This window comes from Notolabrus celidotus, chromosome 7, assembly GCF_009762535.1.
Source record: "Notolabrus celidotus isolate fNotCel1 chromosome 7, fNotCel1.pri, whole genome shotgun sequence".
NCBI classification, from domain to species: domain Eukaryota; kingdom Metazoa; phylum Chordata; class Actinopteri; order Labriformes; family Labridae; genus Notolabrus; species Notolabrus celidotus.
In genome coordinates this window covers 36949137-36968195 of record NC_048278.1, presented here as the reverse complement: position 1 = coordinate 36968195, position 19059 = coordinate 36949137, and the positions used below count along the sequence as shown (strand labels likewise).

Genomic DNA, 19059 nt, shown 5'->3' with positions numbered 1-19059 from the left:
TACGTAACAAAAACACTGAAGTCTGAAACGGCTGGTTTCAGCACACATTTACAGAAAGGTGGAGAAATCAGAACAGGGGCAGAATGGATTCTTTTCATTCTCGGGGGGGTTTGTAGACAGGGACACAGATTTCAGGTAGAGAACCATTAAAAAGTCCATTTTGCATGATATGTCACCTTTAAAAAAACCAGAACTATCCCTTTAATTCAGTTTTTCTGGATTAGCTTCAGAAAACTTGATCCAATGCAGAAACTCAAATCTTTATGGTGTCTTTGTTCTGTTTCTAGACAAAAGATGTCTCCTTAGACTCAATACAAGCCTCACTGACCTAGCTAGCCCAGATTAGCATCTTATTTTTAAGTTCTTAAAGGCACAAATGACACCTGAATTGCTTGTGAAGAGCGAAAAATCAGCCAATGGGATAAGAAAAACGTACTTGATCAGTTTCTTGTTATCAGAATGTCTTATTTCAAGAAAGTTAGCTAGCTAACTTGGCGTCTTCTTGTGTTTTTAATATCTTTAAATTAGAAGTTAATCTGGACAACCAGGGATGAGTCATTATCTCGGTTTAAAGGAGTAAATAAAGTATAAGGATGCATGTCTGCTTAGTGATTCTGTAGTCCACATACTTTTGGTCGTATCATCCTCTAAGTGAAGACAAGAGCAGACATCCAGGCACCGTCTGGACGTGAAATGCTCTCCGTAGATAAACAGGAAGTTAAAATAACTTTACAGGTTAGACTAGAAGCCGTATGAGCAAGCATTGATAAAGTGCTCCAGAACAAAAGCTTGAAACTGAAGCAGCTTTTCTCCGCTGAGACTCTCCTCCGTGCAGTTTGGAGCAGTATGTACAAAAACCAGCGTCATCTTTGGTGCCCTTCCATTCGCTCCGTGTCCCGTTCTTCCCTTTAGCTCCATTGGAGAGGTCGTCGCATGAGAGCGTATAAAAACTCTTAATCCTCTATAAATTTATTACATTCACGTTCATTCTTTAATATACAAGCATCAGCAAGAAAAACCCGTGACGATGAGAAGCTACCGTTTGATGCGTATTGCCAAAAAAGCTCCACCCCCCCCGTGTCCTTCAGTAAAGTGGTACGCTCCGTCCACGTGTCGGGTACATTCCACGGTGCTGGATCCACTTTGTGATGTCCTACAGGAGGGTGGGGGGGGGGTGGGTGTGGAGGGTGATGTTGTCAGATAAAACTCTGATAGTTCAGCTCCCACTTCTTCGTCTTTGCAAACATTTTAAAGAACCATCAGATGATGGAGAGTTCAGGTGTGTGTTTCTCTCTCACACACACACACACACACACACACACACGCGCTGCTAGGTTTTCACCAGCGGCTGCTCTGAAATGTCCTCGGGTGTTTTCTCTCCTTCACGAGATTTTTTCCTCTTCTTATGACCTGAGGGGTGAAGACAAAGTCAACAGGGACAGATCAGTGAAGGTCACCTCTATCTCTGAATTCAAATGAGTCACAAGATGCTTTTATGTTTTTTGTGACAAAGTTAAACAACAAACCAAACCATGGACTGTATAAAACATGGACAAAATCTCAATGACAACACTTGCTGGTTTAATAGTAATAATAATATGATTGGTCAGTCTCACTCAGAGAGACGGTGTGACAACTTCCGCCCCAACAAGCTGTTGCCGAGAAGGGAGACATATCAACATGGAGAAACAGGTACGTGTTGCGTAACATACTTGTCTATTTTCTGTCTTATTGGTGCTATTAAGGTTACACTTGTCGTTCGTTCTTCCAGTGTTTTTTTCCCCTAACCGTTTTAGACGGCGGTATCAGACATTAACACCTAACACGCTGTGTGCTCGTCATAAGTGACTGACTTTATTACCACCCGGCTTTAGTGACAGTTATCCTAATTTCATAGTTATCGGCCTGTTTATAAATAAATAAACGAACTTTTTCATTAGATATACTATCAGAACAAATCAGGAGGCGTGTGTGTGGATTGTTGAGGGGTCATTCCTCCTTTAAGTTAAGTAAAAAGAAACTAAAAGCATAAAAGGGGCCATATTTTCACTGATCTTCAACCCTTAGGGTTTGATCATGTTTTCATTTATCACTGTCGCTGGTACCAGAAAGCAGCATCAGGAAGCAGTTTACTGAGGTAACTGTTATTATGACTGTTTTCACTCATGGAGAATCATTTCCCTTGTCATCACAGGAGGATGGAGAACCTGCTGCTTTCTGGTACCAGCGACAGGTAGCAGAGAGAGGGGGAAGACACAAAGCAAATGGTAGAGGTTGGGAGTCAAACTTGTGACCACTGCAACAAGGACTATAGCCTCTATACAGTACATATCACCACAGCATACAGATGGAAGAAACATTCGTACCACGTGTATTTATTTTTTTAAGTTTGACTGCTCCCCCATTCAAATGAATGGGGGAGACAGATTTTTTGACCTATACTGCAGCCAGCCACCAGGGGGCAGACACACTGCTGAAAGCCTCACCACCAGCCACCGGAACCTCTCCCTTGCTCAAAACATGCTTTTTTGTTTTCAATTTTACGTCAACATCATGTGGTCTCATATTTCGTTAAACTATCAGGGAGGCGTTTGAAGGTTAAAGCCTGTTTCAGTGTGAATCAGCTGGTTAGAGGTGACGCTCAGCTGGCAGATCAATACGCAACTGCTGCCAACAACGACACGAACACGAAGGTTGACAACTTTAAATATGACATTTCCCCACCTGTGGATACAAAGCCAACAGACCTGTGGGAGTTGCTAGTACGCTATGTTTGCAGATCAGGAACATCAGAGCCGTCTGAGCTTTTCTGCAGCTGGACTGATTCTGACCCGGTTGCGCTCCCGGCTGACACCTGATCGCGTACACATGCTCATTATCCATAAGACAGAGTAGACAGAAAACTGGACTCTGTGAGTCTGAAGTACTTTTCTGTTTAGATCCCTTGTTGCAGCAAAAACACAATTAGGGAACAAGTCTTCACTTTATAAGATATGTCCACAGAGAGTATTTCTATGAGCCTGATTCCAAAGACCGATCACAGAGAATACTTACATTTTCATCCCTACATGACATACTTGTGCATTGAAGTGTCCTTCAATACTCTGCCTGACAGCGAGTTGGCAGTTTGATTTACAAGCTGCTGGCTGATAACGAATGTTCGGCTGCTGTATCAGTGTGGGCGACAATATTGGAAAGAAATGCAGGAAATACAATGCTACCCAGTGGACCAATCACAGGGCTTGGGGTTTGCCTTGTTGAGGAGGTTGTCGTCAGGCTACATGTGTAGGCTTCTGCGTAGGAACCAAGCGGCAACCTCCGGTCTAAAAATATGAGTCAATGCGGAAGTGTTAAAAGGATCCGCTTGAGGCTGGCTCCGGAAGTACCGGAAGTGACATACACATGAATGGGGAAAAGACGATCTTTGCAGCATTAATAAACATGTTTACAGCCTGGTACAAAAGATGAGTGTAGTCTGAATAGCTTATTTCTCGACGTCCTCTCACTGTGAGGGGGGTGAATTTTTTTCTAATTCGGCAATTTCGAAGATATTGAGATTACCAGTCTTCCAATGAGAGGCACAGCTGCCTGTGGGAACACTGCAGCTGTTGGCTAGGAGGCTCAAAGCCCGCCTCTTTACGTCACACTGGCTCGACAGAAGCAATATGGCTGCCGCAGCCGATTGGTCTCAAAACAGCTCTTCAGAAACAGATGGGTGACGTCACGGATCCTACGTCCATATTTTTTACAGTCTATGGTAGGAACAGAGCTATTCCAACAAACGGCACATGCTGTGGCGTAGATTCGAGGCACAGGTATAAACAAAGGACTAAAGGCTGATTTATACTTCTGCGTTGAATCGACGGCGTACCCTACGCCGGGGGTCCGCGTACCTCCCGTACCTACGCCGACGCCTACGCACGTAGCTGACGTGCACCTCCTCCAAAATGTAACTCCCCGTAGAGCCAACGCGGACCGCAAGCTCTGTGATTGGTCCGCTCGGCGGCTTTGTCTTTCCCGCATTTACAGCACTTCCGGGATCCCGGACATCGGCCGCACATCGGCCGTGTATTTCATCTCCTCCTCTCTATTCTTCATGTAATCATGTCTGTATGATAAACAGCAACATGTATCAGCTGTAGATTAACATAACACGCTCTGAATCGATGTGGAAAAGTAAACAGAGATCGTAGCAGGACCGGAAGCAGGCGGCCGGCTATCAGAGAGACCACACTGACCTCAGGCGTTTCGGCGGAGAATTGCTGCGCGACACGGACACACCGACGCACAAGTATGTGGGGCTCATGTCCGTGTCAGCCCCTGCTGCGTAGGGGAGACGCAGAAGTATAAATCAGCCTTAAGGGGATTCCTGGGCTTTTGCAGCCAGCCTCAAGTGGACACTTTAGGAACTGCAGAGTTTTATAGTCTAGCGTTGGTGTCATTATTTTAATAGTGGCAGTTTTCCCTTTGATTTGAAGTAGATAGGACTGAAGGAGATACAGTGGTTGTTTTGGATCAGGTTATTTTAGTGTATTTAAAAAGTTGGGGTTCAGAAAGTGAAGCAGATGCATTTAACCTGCATTCTTTGTGTTGGCCAGCAGGGGGCCACTGGAATAGTTGCCTAGACACTTTATGTTGTATAGAAGTCTATGAGAAAAAGAGCCAACTTCTCATTTGATTTATTTAGTGTATGGTGTCAATTCCTGGTTTTAAGTCTATTTCAAACCAGCAGGTTCATTTTTAAACTTTAATCTCATCAAGCATCAAATTTTAGGCGTGGGAAAGCTGGATCAGGTGACGTGGGACCTACAGGTTTGATTGAGTCTTGGACCAGCAGATTATAGCTAAGGAGGTCAAAACCAGAATGAAATCCTGAATGAAAGAGCTCTTGTTGGTGTTCCCAGACCCGGACAGAGAATGATCATCTTATTGGTGATGTAACTGGGTGAAGGATCCTGTTTGTGTGTCTGTATGTGTTACCTACAGACCAATGAAGACATGGTTCTGGTCTGGTGTAGTCTGGTGTAGCTGTAGCTCTCTGATTTTGTGCTGACAGACTTCATAAACACACCAGACTGAAGTAAGAGGTGATAAATCATCCTAATCACAGCTATTTGTGTCTACTTTTATATCTGTGCGAAGTTTCAAGACACATAAAAGCTTTTCAAAGCAGCCGACAATAACGTATAACTGGTGCGGTCCTTTGAGAGACGGCGTTTGAATGCTAAGTGGGTAAATAGACTGTGTTTGTGTGTGTGTGTGTGTGTGTGTCGTCAGTGTGTGGCTCATTTGTGTTTTCTATAGTTTGCATGTGAATGAAGAAGAAGAAGAAAACGGAAAAGAGACAGAGAGGCAGAGAAAGTGCTGGTGAATGAGTGGTCAGGGTGTCGTTGTGTGTGTGTGTGTGTGTGTGGGTGTTTTTCTATCTCTGTGAGGACCACATTCAGTGTTAAAGGATCGAAGTGGGGACATTTATATCGGACCCCACTTCTTTTAGGGATGCAGATTTCTTTAAGGTTGAAAGATCAAGGTTGGAGTTTAATTCAAGTATTGTGTCGTGAAATTAGAGACGGGGCTCGTGTCCAGAGAATGTTTTCTGTTAATGGTCCCCACGAGTACAGAAAGACGTGTGTGTGTGTGTGTGTAAATGTGTGTGAGTGTGTGTGAGACTGACTGAGTTTGAGGAGGAGTTTCTTGCCGAGCGTGTCCTCTGAGCCGCTCAGCGACATGCTGCTGATGAAAGGAGAAGTGTCCGTTTCTATGTGAACGGAGGCCACGTCTGAGAGAGAGGGAGAGAGAGAGAGAGAGAGAGAGAGAGAGAGAGAGAGAGAGAGAGAGAGAGAGAAAGTCATGACCCTGTAAATGATGAACGGCTTCAGTCTCTGTGGAGGACAGAGTACAGTCCTACGTGACCCTCTGCTGACTTTGTGTCCAGGTTGAAACTGAAGACGTCTCACTTACAAACCTGCTGCTTCTCTCTGCTCATGATAACTACACTCTCAGTCTGCAGTTCCTTTTCTCTTCATCCACACCATGTGACCAAACCAATATAGTATGGGATGTAGAGCCTTCAGTTATCAGGGCCCCTCTCCTTTGGAATCATGTACCAGTCAGGGTCCGGGAGGCAGACACCCTCTCTACTTTTAAGAGTAGGCTTCAAACTTTCCTTTTTGATAAAGCTTATAGTTAGAGCTGGATCAGGCTTGGACCAGGTCTTAGTTATGCTGCTATAGGCTTAGACTGATCCACTGGGATCCTGTCTTTCCCTCTCTCTCCTCTCTCTGCCTGTCTCTCACTTTAACTCTTCCTGTCCCATTAAAGTTACTAACCATAGACCTTTCTGGAGTCCCTGAGCTCCCTTGTCTCGTAGGTTCCTCTGGGTCTCTGCTGTAGACTCCTTTTTTGGGTCTGTCGTTCTTTCTTTCTTTCTTTCTTTCTTTCTTTCTTTCTTTCTTTCCTTCTTTCTTTCTTTCTTTCTTTCTTTCTTTCTTTCTTTCTTTCTTTCTTTCTTTCCTTCTTTCTTTCTTTCTTTCTTTCTTTCTTTCTTTCTTTCCTTCTTTCTTTCTTTCTTTCTTTCTTTCTTTCTTTCCTTCTTTCTTTCTTTCTTTCTTTTTTCCTTCTTTCTTCCTTTCTTTCTTTCTTTCTTTCTTTCCTTCTTTCTTTCTTCCTGACTCCTTTCTTTCTTCCTTTCTTTCTTTCTTTCTTTCTTTCCTTCTTTCTTTCTTTCTTTCTTTCTTTCTTCCTTTCTTTCTTTCTTTCTTTCTTTCCTTCTTTCTTTCTTTCTTTCTTTCTCTCTCTTTCTTTCCTTCTTCCTTTCTTTCTTTCTATCTTTCTTTCATTCTTCATTTCTTTCTTTCTTTTCTTCCTTTCTTTCCTTCTTTCTTCCTTTCTTTCTTTCTTTCTTCCTTATTCATTTCATTCCTTCTTTCCTTTGATTCCTTTCTGCTGTCTTTCTTTCCTTCTTTTCTGTTCTGTTATTTTCTTTCTTTTTTCATTCCTTTTTCCTTTCTTCCTTTCTTTCTTTCTTTCTTTCTTCACTTCTCTCTTTCTTCTTCCTTCCTTTCTTTTTCCTGTGACTTCCTTTCTTTCCATGTTTCTTCATCCTTTGTCTCCTTTTCTTATCCTGTCCTTTCCTTCTGTTATTCCTTCACCATGTATTCTCCTCTTTTTCTTTCTTCTGGTCTCCCTCTCTTCTCTCTTTTCTTAGACCTTTCTGGAGTCCCTGAGCTCCCTTGTCTCGTAGGTTCCTCTGGAACTCTGCTGCAGTTGACGTGCCAGACTCCAGCTGCTACAACTACTACTATCCGTCTCCCCACTATCATCTCTCTCTCTCTTCATCTCCCTCTATCCCTCTCTCCAACACAACACAAACTAGAACGACATTTAGCTGTTCTCGTAGAGTTAGACATCCTACCGCTGTTTGGCTCCGCCTCCACTCTGTCCTCTCTGATGTAGGGGATCTCATCCATCCTGAGGAACACTGAGTCACTGGGACTCTTCTGGCCGTCCGACTTACTTCCTGCAGAACACACAGACACAAACACAGGCATTAACAGAGTCACAGTATTAGCATATGATACATTCTTTACACAAAATGACCCAGCATAAAATTAGATACTCGTCTAATTAATTCACATGAACAAAGAAAGGTCTTTTTACTGGCCTGTGAAGTTTTACTTTCTGTTTAATATCCTTGTTTAATCAGACTATCTGAGTCCCTGCTCACTCTGTCTCATATAGTCGATGGTTTTCAAAGATTAAAGCATTTGTTGATAATCTTCCTGAGGTGTATCGGCTGCTGTATCACTTAAATTCCATTTGTAAACATAAGGTGCTTGAGCTCTAATGAAAAGAATAAATCCCTCATTGAAGAAACCCTTAGTCCAATATTTCAGCCTCCATACGGCCCCTAAGGTCCCCTACAACTCAAGCATGAAGATAGATAGGCAGCAAGAGTTAACACATAAGCAGTTTTATTAACCCTCCTGTTGTGTTTGTTTCTCAGGAACAGCAATAATGTACATGGGTCAATTTGACCCGGGGCATGTTTAGTTATCCAAAAGTGTCAAAACCCCAATAAACATTTTTTAAATCTCTTTATTAACTCCAGCTGCACGGTGGTGCAGTGGGTAGCACTGTTATATCCTCACAGCTAGGAGGTTCCTGGTTCGAATCCCCGGCCGGGGCGGGTGCCTTTCTGTGTGGAGTTTGCATGTTCTCCCCGTGCATGCGTGGGTTCTCTCCGGGTTCTCCGGCTTCCTCCCACAATCCAAAATCATGCTCAGGTTGATTGATCACTCTAAATTGCCCGTAGGTGTGAGTGTGTGCATGAATGGTTGTCTGTCTCTCTGTGTTAGCCCTGTGATTGGTTGGCGACCTGTCCAGGGTGTACCCTGCCTTCCGCCCGAAGCCAGCTGGGATAGGCTCCAGCCCCCCGTGACCCCTAACGGGATAAGCGGTCAAGATAATGGATGGATGGATGGATTATTAACTCCATTACTAACCACTTCAATCAATATTTAGAGCAATGGTGTTCTTTAATCCTCACAGATCATGCTTCAATGAAGATAACTCATGGATATTCATGTTAAAACTTTAAAAAGTATAAAGTTGTTAGGACTCCCTTGCAGAGAATCTTGATATGTTTGGCCCCTCCCCTGCTGAGTGTCAACTCCACCCACTCCAGCAGGTGGGTGGAGTTCGCTCACGGTAACAGAGAAGGTGGAGTGAAATATGTCACACAGTTGCAAAGAAACAATTAGTATTGGACACTTCTGACTCCTTTTAAACCTCCACTTTGACTGCCGGGTCAAATTGACCCATGAACAGTATCTATGTAATATAAACTTACAGGGGGGGGGTTGCAAATGTGTGAAATGAACCAATTTAATTTTACATGTTGATTAAGCTGGGCTGCACGCTGGTGCAGTGGGTAGCGCTGTTGCCTCACAGCTGGGAGGTTCCTGGTTCGAATCCCCGGTCGGGGGGGTGCCTTTCTGTGTGGAGTTTGCATGTTCTCCTCCTGCATGCGTGGGTTCTCTCCGGGTACTCCGGCTTCCTCCCACAGTCCAAAAACATCCTCACCAGGTTAATTGTTCACTCTAAAATTGCCCTTAGGTGTGAGTGTGTGCGTGAATGGTTGTCTGTCTCTCTGTGTTAGCCCTGTGATAGGTTAGCGACCTGTCCAGGGTGTACCCTGCCTTCCGCCCGAAGTCAGCTGGGATAGGCTCCAGCCCCCCGTGACCCCTAACGGGATAAGCGGTCAAGATAATGGATGGATGTTCATTAAGCTAAAAAATACATTTTTAATCTTTGAATTTTGAAATGGGTCAATCTGACCCGGAACATAACAGGAGGGTTAAGAAGGCAACTCCCTGGGGCGCTCGTGGCGTAGTGGTCTAAGCACCCCATGTATAGAGGCTATAGTCCTTGTCGCAGAAGTCGTTGGTTCGACTCCCAGCCGGCAGTGGCGGTTCTGGGGAGGGGCCAACAGGGGCCAGTGCCACTGTAAAACTGAACCTGGACTCCCCTGTGGCCCCCCCTCCACACCAAAATAATATTATACAATAAAAAAAGCTTCGGTATCGCGCCGATGTTACAGGTGGAACACATGCATGTGGCACTTGGTTCCAGTCCCTTAGAGCACTAAGGGACTCATTTTGAGTGTAAACATCCAATCAGCTGCTGTCAGTCTGCATGTTGATCTAGTACACAGTAGTATATATGTCTAGTATAAAGGGATGCACTGATGTTTTGCCAGTTTGTTCTCAGCCGGTCCTCGCCCTTCTCAGTCTCTTTTGTCAGGGTTGAATGTGTCCCTCTGACAACACCCTTGGCCCCAGCCTGGCCCCCCCCCAGTAAAATTGGTCTAGAACCGCCACTGCCAGCTGGTCGACCATTTACTGCATGTCTTCCCCCACTCTCTACTCCCCACATTTCCTGTCTTTCTTCAGCTGTCCTATCAATAAAGGTAAAAAAAAGAAGGCACCTCCCTTCACTGTGTCTCGTACAGTTAGTCCCCTGAGGTGTCCTGGGCTTAACTTGACGCAACCTTCTAAGCTAGCTTCCACCCACTGCAAAACCCACACCCTTGCATACATACATGCAACATGTTGAATATTCTAGCAGCTAAACAAACACCGAGGCAACCACTCTACATGGAGTTTGTTTTCCTCCCTCGTTCATATTCAATCTGTCGTCTGTTTTTCTTCTTTGTTGGTGTCTCTCCACGTTTTAAAAACATCTCTTTGCAGCTTTATCCGTCTGAGGTTGTTGAACTCCATTTATCCTGAATGAAACACCCTAATGGATTCTGAGACACTCATTCTCAGAGCCGCTCTGTATGTCTGCCTCCGATGCCTCCAATCATCTCGTATTGACACGAGTCTGAACCGTAAATCTGCCACAGGGTGATTTTCTCTCTCCGAGGAGTTGGAGGAGTCGGGGAGGGGGGGGGTACTTACGGACGATGCGGTTCTTCTCATTCAGCAGCGAGGTGCTGTGAGGGACGCTGGACTGCTGCCCTCTCGTCCGGGCTGAACCGGGCCGGCATGGCTCTCTGGGTGGAGGCATGAGGGTGGTGGTGGTGGTGTAGTGGTGCTGGGGGGGCATCAGGGTGTTGGCTGAGTGTGCTGTGGTTGGGGGCTCTTCAGCCAGACGGGTGTCGGCGTCGGGGGTCTGAGGAGAGCTGTCCATTCGTGTGGCTGTCACGGCGTTCTGGTAGTGACTCCGGGTGATCTGAAACCAAGAGGGATGGAAAAATGAAGATAATTCCAAAGTACAACAAACTGCAGTACCTCGGGAGGCCACTTGAGGCTGGTCCAAAAGCCAAGCTATCCCCATCAGGCCCCATTTTTAATCATATGTATTGAACATGTTTACAGCCTGGTTCAGAAATGGTTTGGGGATGAAAACAGCAATGGAGGTGATTCTTTTAGCACTCATTTTTCTATAATTTAAAGGCTAAGAGTTATGAATAATGAGCCATAATCATGGGTTAAGCTGATTTGACCGACAGGTTGGCAAATCTTCCAACAGTAACTCTTAGATTTTTGGTAAACCCTCCAATTTTCTGGTTATAGTCTTGATTTAGCGCCACTTTCAGGACACAATTTCTAATTCTTTAAATATCTTTTTAATAATTCATACAGATGTTGTCACTTCCTACATCACCAAGTGTACTAATGACGTAACAGTCCTCAAGACCATCACTGTTCGAGCCAATCAGAAGTAGTGGCTGACAGGAGAGGTCCTGAAAGCTCGGAATGCTGCCTTCACAGCAGGAGACAAGGAGGCCCTGAGGACAGCTAGAGCCAACCTGTCCCTTGGCATCAGAGTGGCCAAGAAACAGTACTCCAGGAAGATAGCCCAACATTTCTGCAATTTAGACAAATATCAAAGTTGTAATTTTGGAAAGGGAGCTCTGTTGCATAAAGTTTGGCATTTTGGATGTTGCTTTCTCCAGAAAGAGGCCAGAACGGATCACATTTGGACAAGAAGTTGGAGCTAGAGAAATGTGAGGGGTAACGGCCAAAATCCACCAGATCCATGTCCGGACCGTCTCCGATCCGTCACGGCACCAGATCTGATAGGTTTCTATTCTAGTCAATGTGTTAACTTCCACTGGATCCGCTCCGTTGTGTTCCAGGAGGTCGGAGCCCTCTGGATCAGATACACAAGACTTCTATTTGTTGCCGGATGCCGGAGCACGACGCATCAATCTCAACAGAGCAGATGGAGCGGGACAGGAAGTCAGGTTTCACCAAAACAAAATGAAAACATCCGGTTAATTTTCAGAATAAAACACTCTGTGTTATCACCAGATCGTATTTCACTTAACTACAACAACAAACCAAAGTCATGATGAGCGGAGCCAGGCCTGGAGTCAACAGGTCAGAGGTTTTCAGAGGACCAGAAGGACAACATGGATGAGGAGAGGAGGAGGAGGAGGAGAATCCTTGATTCAGGGATTACTGAGGGGGAAACCTCGGTCACATGACTCCAGCTGTCTGGCGGTCCTGCTCTGTATTGATGGACGACTGACTGGACATGGATCTGGTTGAAGTCCAATGTTATTATCTTATGTGCTATGGCTAACTCTGGCTTGGTGCATGAGGTGGGGATGCAAATCTTTGGATCTGGGATGCTTCCAAGAAGTTAACCCCCAAATGAAATCTCCAAACTAATAAAAAAAGATGAGTGTCTTTGGAGTGTTCCAAAAGTACTCCCTGTAACCTTCAGGTACTCTACCTTCATGATCTGTAGGTGTGTGAGCTGTCTGACGGAGTAGTCAGGGAGGTAGACGTTCCCTCCTCCGTTCAGCTGTCCCATGCTCCCTCCATACAGCATGGATTCAGAGCGGTCCAGACCACTGCTGCGGGACGGGGATCTGTGCACTGCAGGGAAAACACACTCTTTATTTAATGCATTCAAAAGGAACAGAAAAGAGCAGGTACTTCATTCACTCATCGTCTCCTCACGAGGGAGCTGATGAAGGATGCTACCTTATTTCACCCTGTGGAAAAAGTGAAGGGCTTGGCTTGGCTTGGCTGAAACCCTTCACTGGTCTCAGTCATTTAACTCGATGAATGCTGCATTCAGGAGTTTGGCAGCCGTGTGACTTGGAAGTGTTCACAAACTTTAGGCTTTACGGAGCGTTTTCAAAGCCAAGGGGGAAGATTTCCGGAGAGAGGCTGATTCACTCTGATCTGGCTTCGGCTCTTAAAGTGAACATCTATGAACAAACACACACACACACACACTTACTATACCTCAACTTACAGAAGACTCCTTCAGACTGCTGGTGTTTTTATCTTTTTCTTGTGACTCATATATCCTGTTTTATTTAAGTTATATTTTGGGGGCATTTTTTCCTTTATGGATAGGACAGCTGAAGAGAGACAGGAAATGTGGGGATCAGAGAGAGGGACTAAAGCCTCTGTATGTGGGGTGCTTAGACCGCTAGGCCACCAGCGCCCCTAGTTTTCAATTCTATCTTTCTTTTAATTCAAACTCTAATTACAAACGTATGGAGTGAGGATTTTTTAAGATCCCTCAGTTTTTAAAAGTAGTAAACTTTAGTGTTAAGGACAAATCTGGATTAGATTCAGGTGTTTAGCTGGAGGTAAAGACTTTGTGGTTGAGGTAATCTCTATAAACAGATATCTTAATTTGAGAGGCGAGATTCCTGGTATCTGAATTGTTCTGTTTGTAGTCCGAGCAGTATTGACCAATCACATTTGAGCAGACTTGGCTTGCTTGCAGGAATGTGTGTGGAGAGTCATCGAGGCATAAACACTGACTGAAACCCACTTTGCATTACTCCAAGAACGCTGCAGTCATAGTCTAATGATTCATCAAGCTTTGTGGGAATCTTTACAAACACACAGGCTAAACCAGAAGCCCCAAAATATTGGAAGTAGCCACCAAAGACTAAAGTATGGTCAGAGAGTATAGCCAACAGTTCAAAGATTGGGTTTGGGAGTTCAAAAGTCCTGTGTTTGAAATGTCCTCTAAGAAGTCAGGGGTTCCCAAAGTGGGGGTTGTTATCTAAAATTTTGTATATTGCCATTACTGTAAATATATATATTTTTTAAAGGTGACATATCACGCTTTTTTCATCAACATATATTGGTCTAAGAGGTCCCCAAAACATGTCTTTAAAGTTTATGCTCAAAAAAACACTTTGAAATCAGATTTTGGTCTGCCTGAAAAACCCTCTTCTTCAGTCCTCCTCAGAACACTCTGTTTTCCCTCTGACCACGCCCCCTCAGGAAGTGGATGTGGCCTCGGCTGTCCAGCACGTTGATCTAATGTTTACATGTTGGCTGAATATACACGGCTGCTCAGAGATCACGTTACTTCAACCCTCTGAATCTGATCCAGAATCTGATCCTGACGGAGAGGCGCCTGCAGCAGGACCTTTCTGAACCATTGGTCACAGATTTAGTGTTTCTTGTTGTTTTATTTATCAGTATGTCGACGTGTGTCTTGGTACACAGCTACAGCTACGACATGTAGCTATGTAGCTATGCTAACTAGCGCTAGCACTTATCCATGATAAATAAAAATCATCCACTAGATCTTCAAATCTGCAGACGTGGGGAGTAAAACCGACCTCTGCCAGAAAGGCAGCAGGACCTTTTTTGAAGGATTGGTCACAGATTCTGTGTTTCTTGTTGTTTTATTTATCAGTATGTAGACGTGTGTTTTGGTACACAGCTACAGCTACGACATGTAGCTATGTAGCTATGCTAACTAGCGCTAGCACTTATCCATGAAAAATAAAAATCATCCACTAGATCTTCAAATCTGCAGACGTGGGGAGTAAAACCGACCTTTGTGTTTATTAAGACAGCCTACAACTAGCATGCCTCCCTCCTAAGCTCCTTGTTAGCACACATGTGTGCAGGGAATGAAAAACGGAGGAGGGGTTGAGTTGTATTTTATACAGTCTATGGGCCTGAACAAGCTCCGAGCTCTGACTTCCTGTTACAGACCGGATATTGTTGTTACGTAACAAAAACACGGAAGTCTGAACGGCTGGTTTCACACACATTTACAGAAAGGTGGAGAAATCAGAACAGGGGCAGAATGGATTCTTTTCATTCTCGGGGGGTTTGTAGACAGGGACACATATTTCAGGTAGAGAACCATTAAAAAGTCCATTTTGCATGATATGTCACCTTAAAGTAATTTATTTAGAAATGAAACCTTGTATATACATTTTTTTCCATTAGTTTTCTGCCTCTCTGTACATGACTCCTAAGGTTAGGGTTGGAGTTAGGGTTAGTGAACAGTGAATCAACAAAAGCATTAGTAGTTGTGGTTAATTCAAAACAGCAAAGGAAACACAGACACATGTGCATGTAGCTAGGCTCATTTTCAGCAGACCAGCTAAATTAAGTTTGAAGCAACATTTAATCACTCCGAGGGACAGTGGGGGTCACAAGTCTTTGGCACCTATGTTTTGGGGGTCGTGGGCTGAAAAGTTTGGGAACCCCTGCACTAAGTGTTGTCCGTCTATCTGAACCAAGCCGCAACCTTCGGCTCTGAGAAATGAAGCCGATGCAGAAGAGCCAAAAACTGCAGTTCCTAGAGTGTCCACTAGAGGCTGGCTCCAGAAGCACCGGAAACCACATACACACCCATTCTAAAAAGCTGATCTTTACTGTAAAAATAAACATGTTTACAGCCTGGTACTAAGAACAGTTTTAGGTCTGATTGGCTTATTTCTCTAACTGTACACACATTTAGATTATGAGTTTTGCTTATCTAGAGGCGTGGCTGACTTGACTGACAGGCGGGCACACTGTAGCTGTTAGCGAGGAGGCTAAAGGCCAAACTCTGCCTTTTAGCCTCACACTAGATGGACCGAAGTTAGGTGAAGTCAGGCGGATGATATGCTTCAAAACTCTGCTTCAGAAACAGATGGGTGAAGTCCATGTTCCATACAGTCTGTGATCTGTACCTGCTGGCATGATGGCGGGTACTCCAAAGTACGAAAAAGCTCCATTCTCAAACTTCAGAGCCTCTTTCCCGAACTCCACCTCGACTCGACCCTGAAGAGAGACACGGCGGAGAAACACAGAGACGGCATGTGAGCACTTTGGTTTGGGACAAGAAGGTAAACGTTCAAAGTCCCTCTGTCGCAGCTTTACATGATTTACAGCTTAAAAAACTCTCTATTGTATCTCAGATTAGTGTCTTTGAAAAGGCTTTATTCCAGCTACTGTCTCTTTAAGAAACTCCGGAATGCTACAAAGTCAAGCAGTGCCTCCGGATTTAAAGTGACAGATTCTGACATACGGTCGTATTCTGGACCTCAAATCTCACCAAGAAAATCTGCAGCAACAAAGAACAGAGCAGGATGTTTCTGCTAGGCAAGCTTTACGTTTATCACTTTCTTCAGATTCACCAATCTGTGATGTCACAAATTGAGCAAATCTCGTCTCCCTCTCGTGTAAGTCTCGTGTGGCCTCCAGGGATTACTCCAACTCACGTTGACCTCACAGTATGATACTTTGCCAACGTTTAGTGTTGACAACCAACATTTCAACTTTGCATTTGTTTGTAAAATACAGCTACTGTGCGTCAAGACATCCTCTCAAAATTTCATGGAGGGGCCTCGTGGACAAGAAAGCATGGATCTGAAGTCTGAAACACAGAGACCGGTTCTGTACCTGCAGCACCAGGATGAAGTAGTCCACCGGTTTGTTGCGCTGGAATAAGAAGTGCTGCGTCGCTCGCTTGTTCTTCTCATCGAACTTGAGCTCCTGAACCACGCTGGGGTGTTTGATGAGCCTCAGCAGGATCTTCTCTGAGATGTGAGCCGGTTTGAAGGGCTCCACCTCTGATAGGAGAAGGACAACATCAGGGTGTGTGAGTACTTTCACTTCATATGGCTTCTACCTCCATCCCTACTCTTACAGTCAAGGGTTTACTGACATAACATGGGACATATGAAGTCGTCTCTCTGTCTTCCTGAGGATGTTTGAATCAGTTGAATTCAGAGACACAGTAAAGCAGCGAGCCGGTTGGTTGTTACCTGTGGAGAGGAAGCGATGCGTCGCCAGGAGAAGCTGCGGAGAGATCTGCACCTTCATCTCGTTCTCTGACAGTTTGAAGATGGAGAAGTCCTGCTGCTTCCTCTCGTGGTGAGAGACACGTCGCTTTGTTCGATTATCAGCTGCAGACAGAATAAATCCACTTTAACAACCACACTAAACATCTACTCCTCTAACGTGTCTCTGTGTGTTCGTATTCTTACTGTAGAGGTCCGTCTCATCCAGGATCTCCGACTTGATGATCTCCTCGATGACGTCCTCCAGCGTGACGATGCCCATCACCTCGTAGAAAGGGTCGCCCTCTCCTTCGTTGTTCACGCGCTGCACGATGGCGAGGTGAGACTTTCCTGCAGAGAGCAACCATCACATCAGGTTAATGTGACTTTGAACTCTTTAAACTTTGAGCAGCAGAACATTTAAGTTATCTGGAAACGAGAATATACCAGATTTAAAAACATGGAGGATCAATCAAACTGAGAATATGTAAAACATAGATTACATCCAAACAAAACATCATATCAGCTGACATAATTAACAACAGCAGTGTCAGCTTGCAGCTGGATTTTACCAAAGAAATTCTCCTCAATCAAAAAAGCATGAAACAAGGAGCGACTTCATGTCTCTGAAATTAAAGCTGGGGTTGGTAATCAGATTTAGATACACTTTTTGTCATACTGATTAAAATGATCTTTATGTCCTGATGGTAATCAATACATGATGTGTTCCTAAAAAAGAGTGAAAAAAAGCTGCTATCTACAGCTGGAGTAAACCTGGGAAAACACCAACCAATCACCTTTTTTGGCTCCCCAAATTTTAAACCAATCAAATCCCGTCCTGCAGTTCTGCCCTCCTCCTTCAGAGCGTACATTTCCCCAGCGTTCACTCTGAGTCCCCGTCTCCTGCCTCTACTTCCCCTGACTCTATTTACTGCCCCTCTCGCTCGTCCTCGGGCCTGTCCCCTCTGACCTGATGAGGTGCTTTGCTCAGGACTGTAGTCCGGATCAGAGTCTAAAAAGCTCTCACCAACAAGCAGAAGAATTAATGACGTTCAGTAAGTCCTACAGAAAATATATCTGTACTGTAGCGTCCGTCAGCTGTCAGCCGTGATCACGCCAACCAACAAAACACCAATCAATGTTTGAATGAATGAAGAACTTCTCCTCTTGTCTCTCCTCTCTCCCGCTCACACACTCTACACCTCTCCTGATGCCTTCACTGACCGTCAACACTGTAGGAATTAAGAACATCTACACTGAACACGTGTAACAAACAGTAGAGCTGTTACAGTGTTATATATGTGTTATAACTTTTCTCCTGATATCGTGTCACCGGTACAACTGGATAATGCTAGCATGCTAGTTGTGAGTGCTAACAGCAGCCATGTTTGTTTGTGTTTTTAACTTTCACTATGAGAATGTTTTGGTGAGGACCGGTTTTGAATCAGTCACCATCATATGGTCGAGAATCAGCGGCGCTCGTGCATGTGAGCGGGGGGGGCGTCGTTTTGGAGGAGCTCCGAGGGAGGAGGGGAGGGGTTAGACGGAGTCATGAGGAAAAGCTACATTCAAATTCATGCTAGTTTTCCGAGACTACCAACCCTAGCTTTAAATTCAGGTTTCAAAACGGGAGTCCTAGCAATATGCAACGTGTCGTTTTCAGATCAGCATTTGCAATCTTCTACAAAATGAAGAAACTTTAGCTTTCTTATTGACTTATTTCCTCTTATGTTTTAACTTATTTATTATTAAATTTTCATTATCATGATTTCTCTTTTCTTTTCTTAATCTATTAATTTATTGTGTAATTTAAATGATTATTGTAATTATTATTTTTAATCAGTTAAACTATCCACTTATCCACATATTTTCTTTATTTAATTTTCAATACTATTATTTCTTTTATTTCTCAATCTTTTTATTTTTTGTCTATTTTGAATTATTTTTGAATTCATCAAATTATCTCCAGATTTATTGTCTACTTTAAATTATTATTATTATTATTATTATTATTAATAATTAATTAATTTAGCCACTTCTTTACATATTTACTTGATTTAATTTTCATTATTATAATTTCTCTATTTTCTTTATGTTCATTCATTTCTATTTTAAATTATTATTATTATTATTATTAGACTTTTATTGTTATTATTATTTTAATTAATAAATCCATCCACTTATCTACTTATTTATTTTTGTTTTTAAATCATTTGACATATATGTCTGGGTATTTTATGCCTTGTTTAATATACAGAAATGTAATTTTGTAATATGTGTAAGTGTATAATCTGTGTACACAAAAATGTCAAGTGCCTTAGTGTACATTTTCTCTTCTATCATTATTAATATTATTATTTTAATTTCCTGATATGTTGATTTTATTTATTTTTCATGTTTTATTTAAAAGAAAAACATCACTTACATTAAGACTAAGCTAACCTTAAAGGTGACATATCACGCTTTTTCCATCAATATATATATTGGTCTAAGAGGTC

The 19059-nt window shown here is 43.5% G+C and overlaps 1 protein-coding gene across 1 annotated transcript in view; it reads right to left on the bottom strand.

Annotated features, from left to right (window-relative positions):
• Positions 1 to 244: 244 nt before the first annotated feature.
• LOC117815924 (metal transporter CNNM1-like) overlaps positions 245 to 19059 on the bottom strand; it is a 36355-nt gene continuing 17540 nt past the window's right edge. Inside the window, exons 2-10 of the mRNA XM_034687951.1 lie at positions 16769 to 16912; positions 16547 to 16687; positions 16182 to 16351; positions 15470 to 15560; positions 12250 to 12395; positions 10464 to 10737; positions 7415 to 7519; positions 5675 to 5779; positions 245 to 1410 (exon numbers count right to left, since the gene is read on the bottom strand). Of these exons, the coding sequence (XP_034543842.1) occupies positions 1331 to 1410; positions 5675 to 5779; positions 7415 to 7519; positions 10464 to 10737; positions 12250 to 12395; positions 15470 to 15560; positions 16182 to 16351; positions 16547 to 16687; positions 16769 to 16912 (1256 nt within the window). The 3' untranslated portion in view covers positions 245 to 1330. The remainder of the gene's footprint in view (positions 1411 to 5674; positions 5780 to 7414; positions 7520 to 10463; positions 10738 to 12249; positions 12396 to 15469; positions 15561 to 16181; positions 16352 to 16546; positions 16688 to 16768; positions 16913 to 19059) is intronic.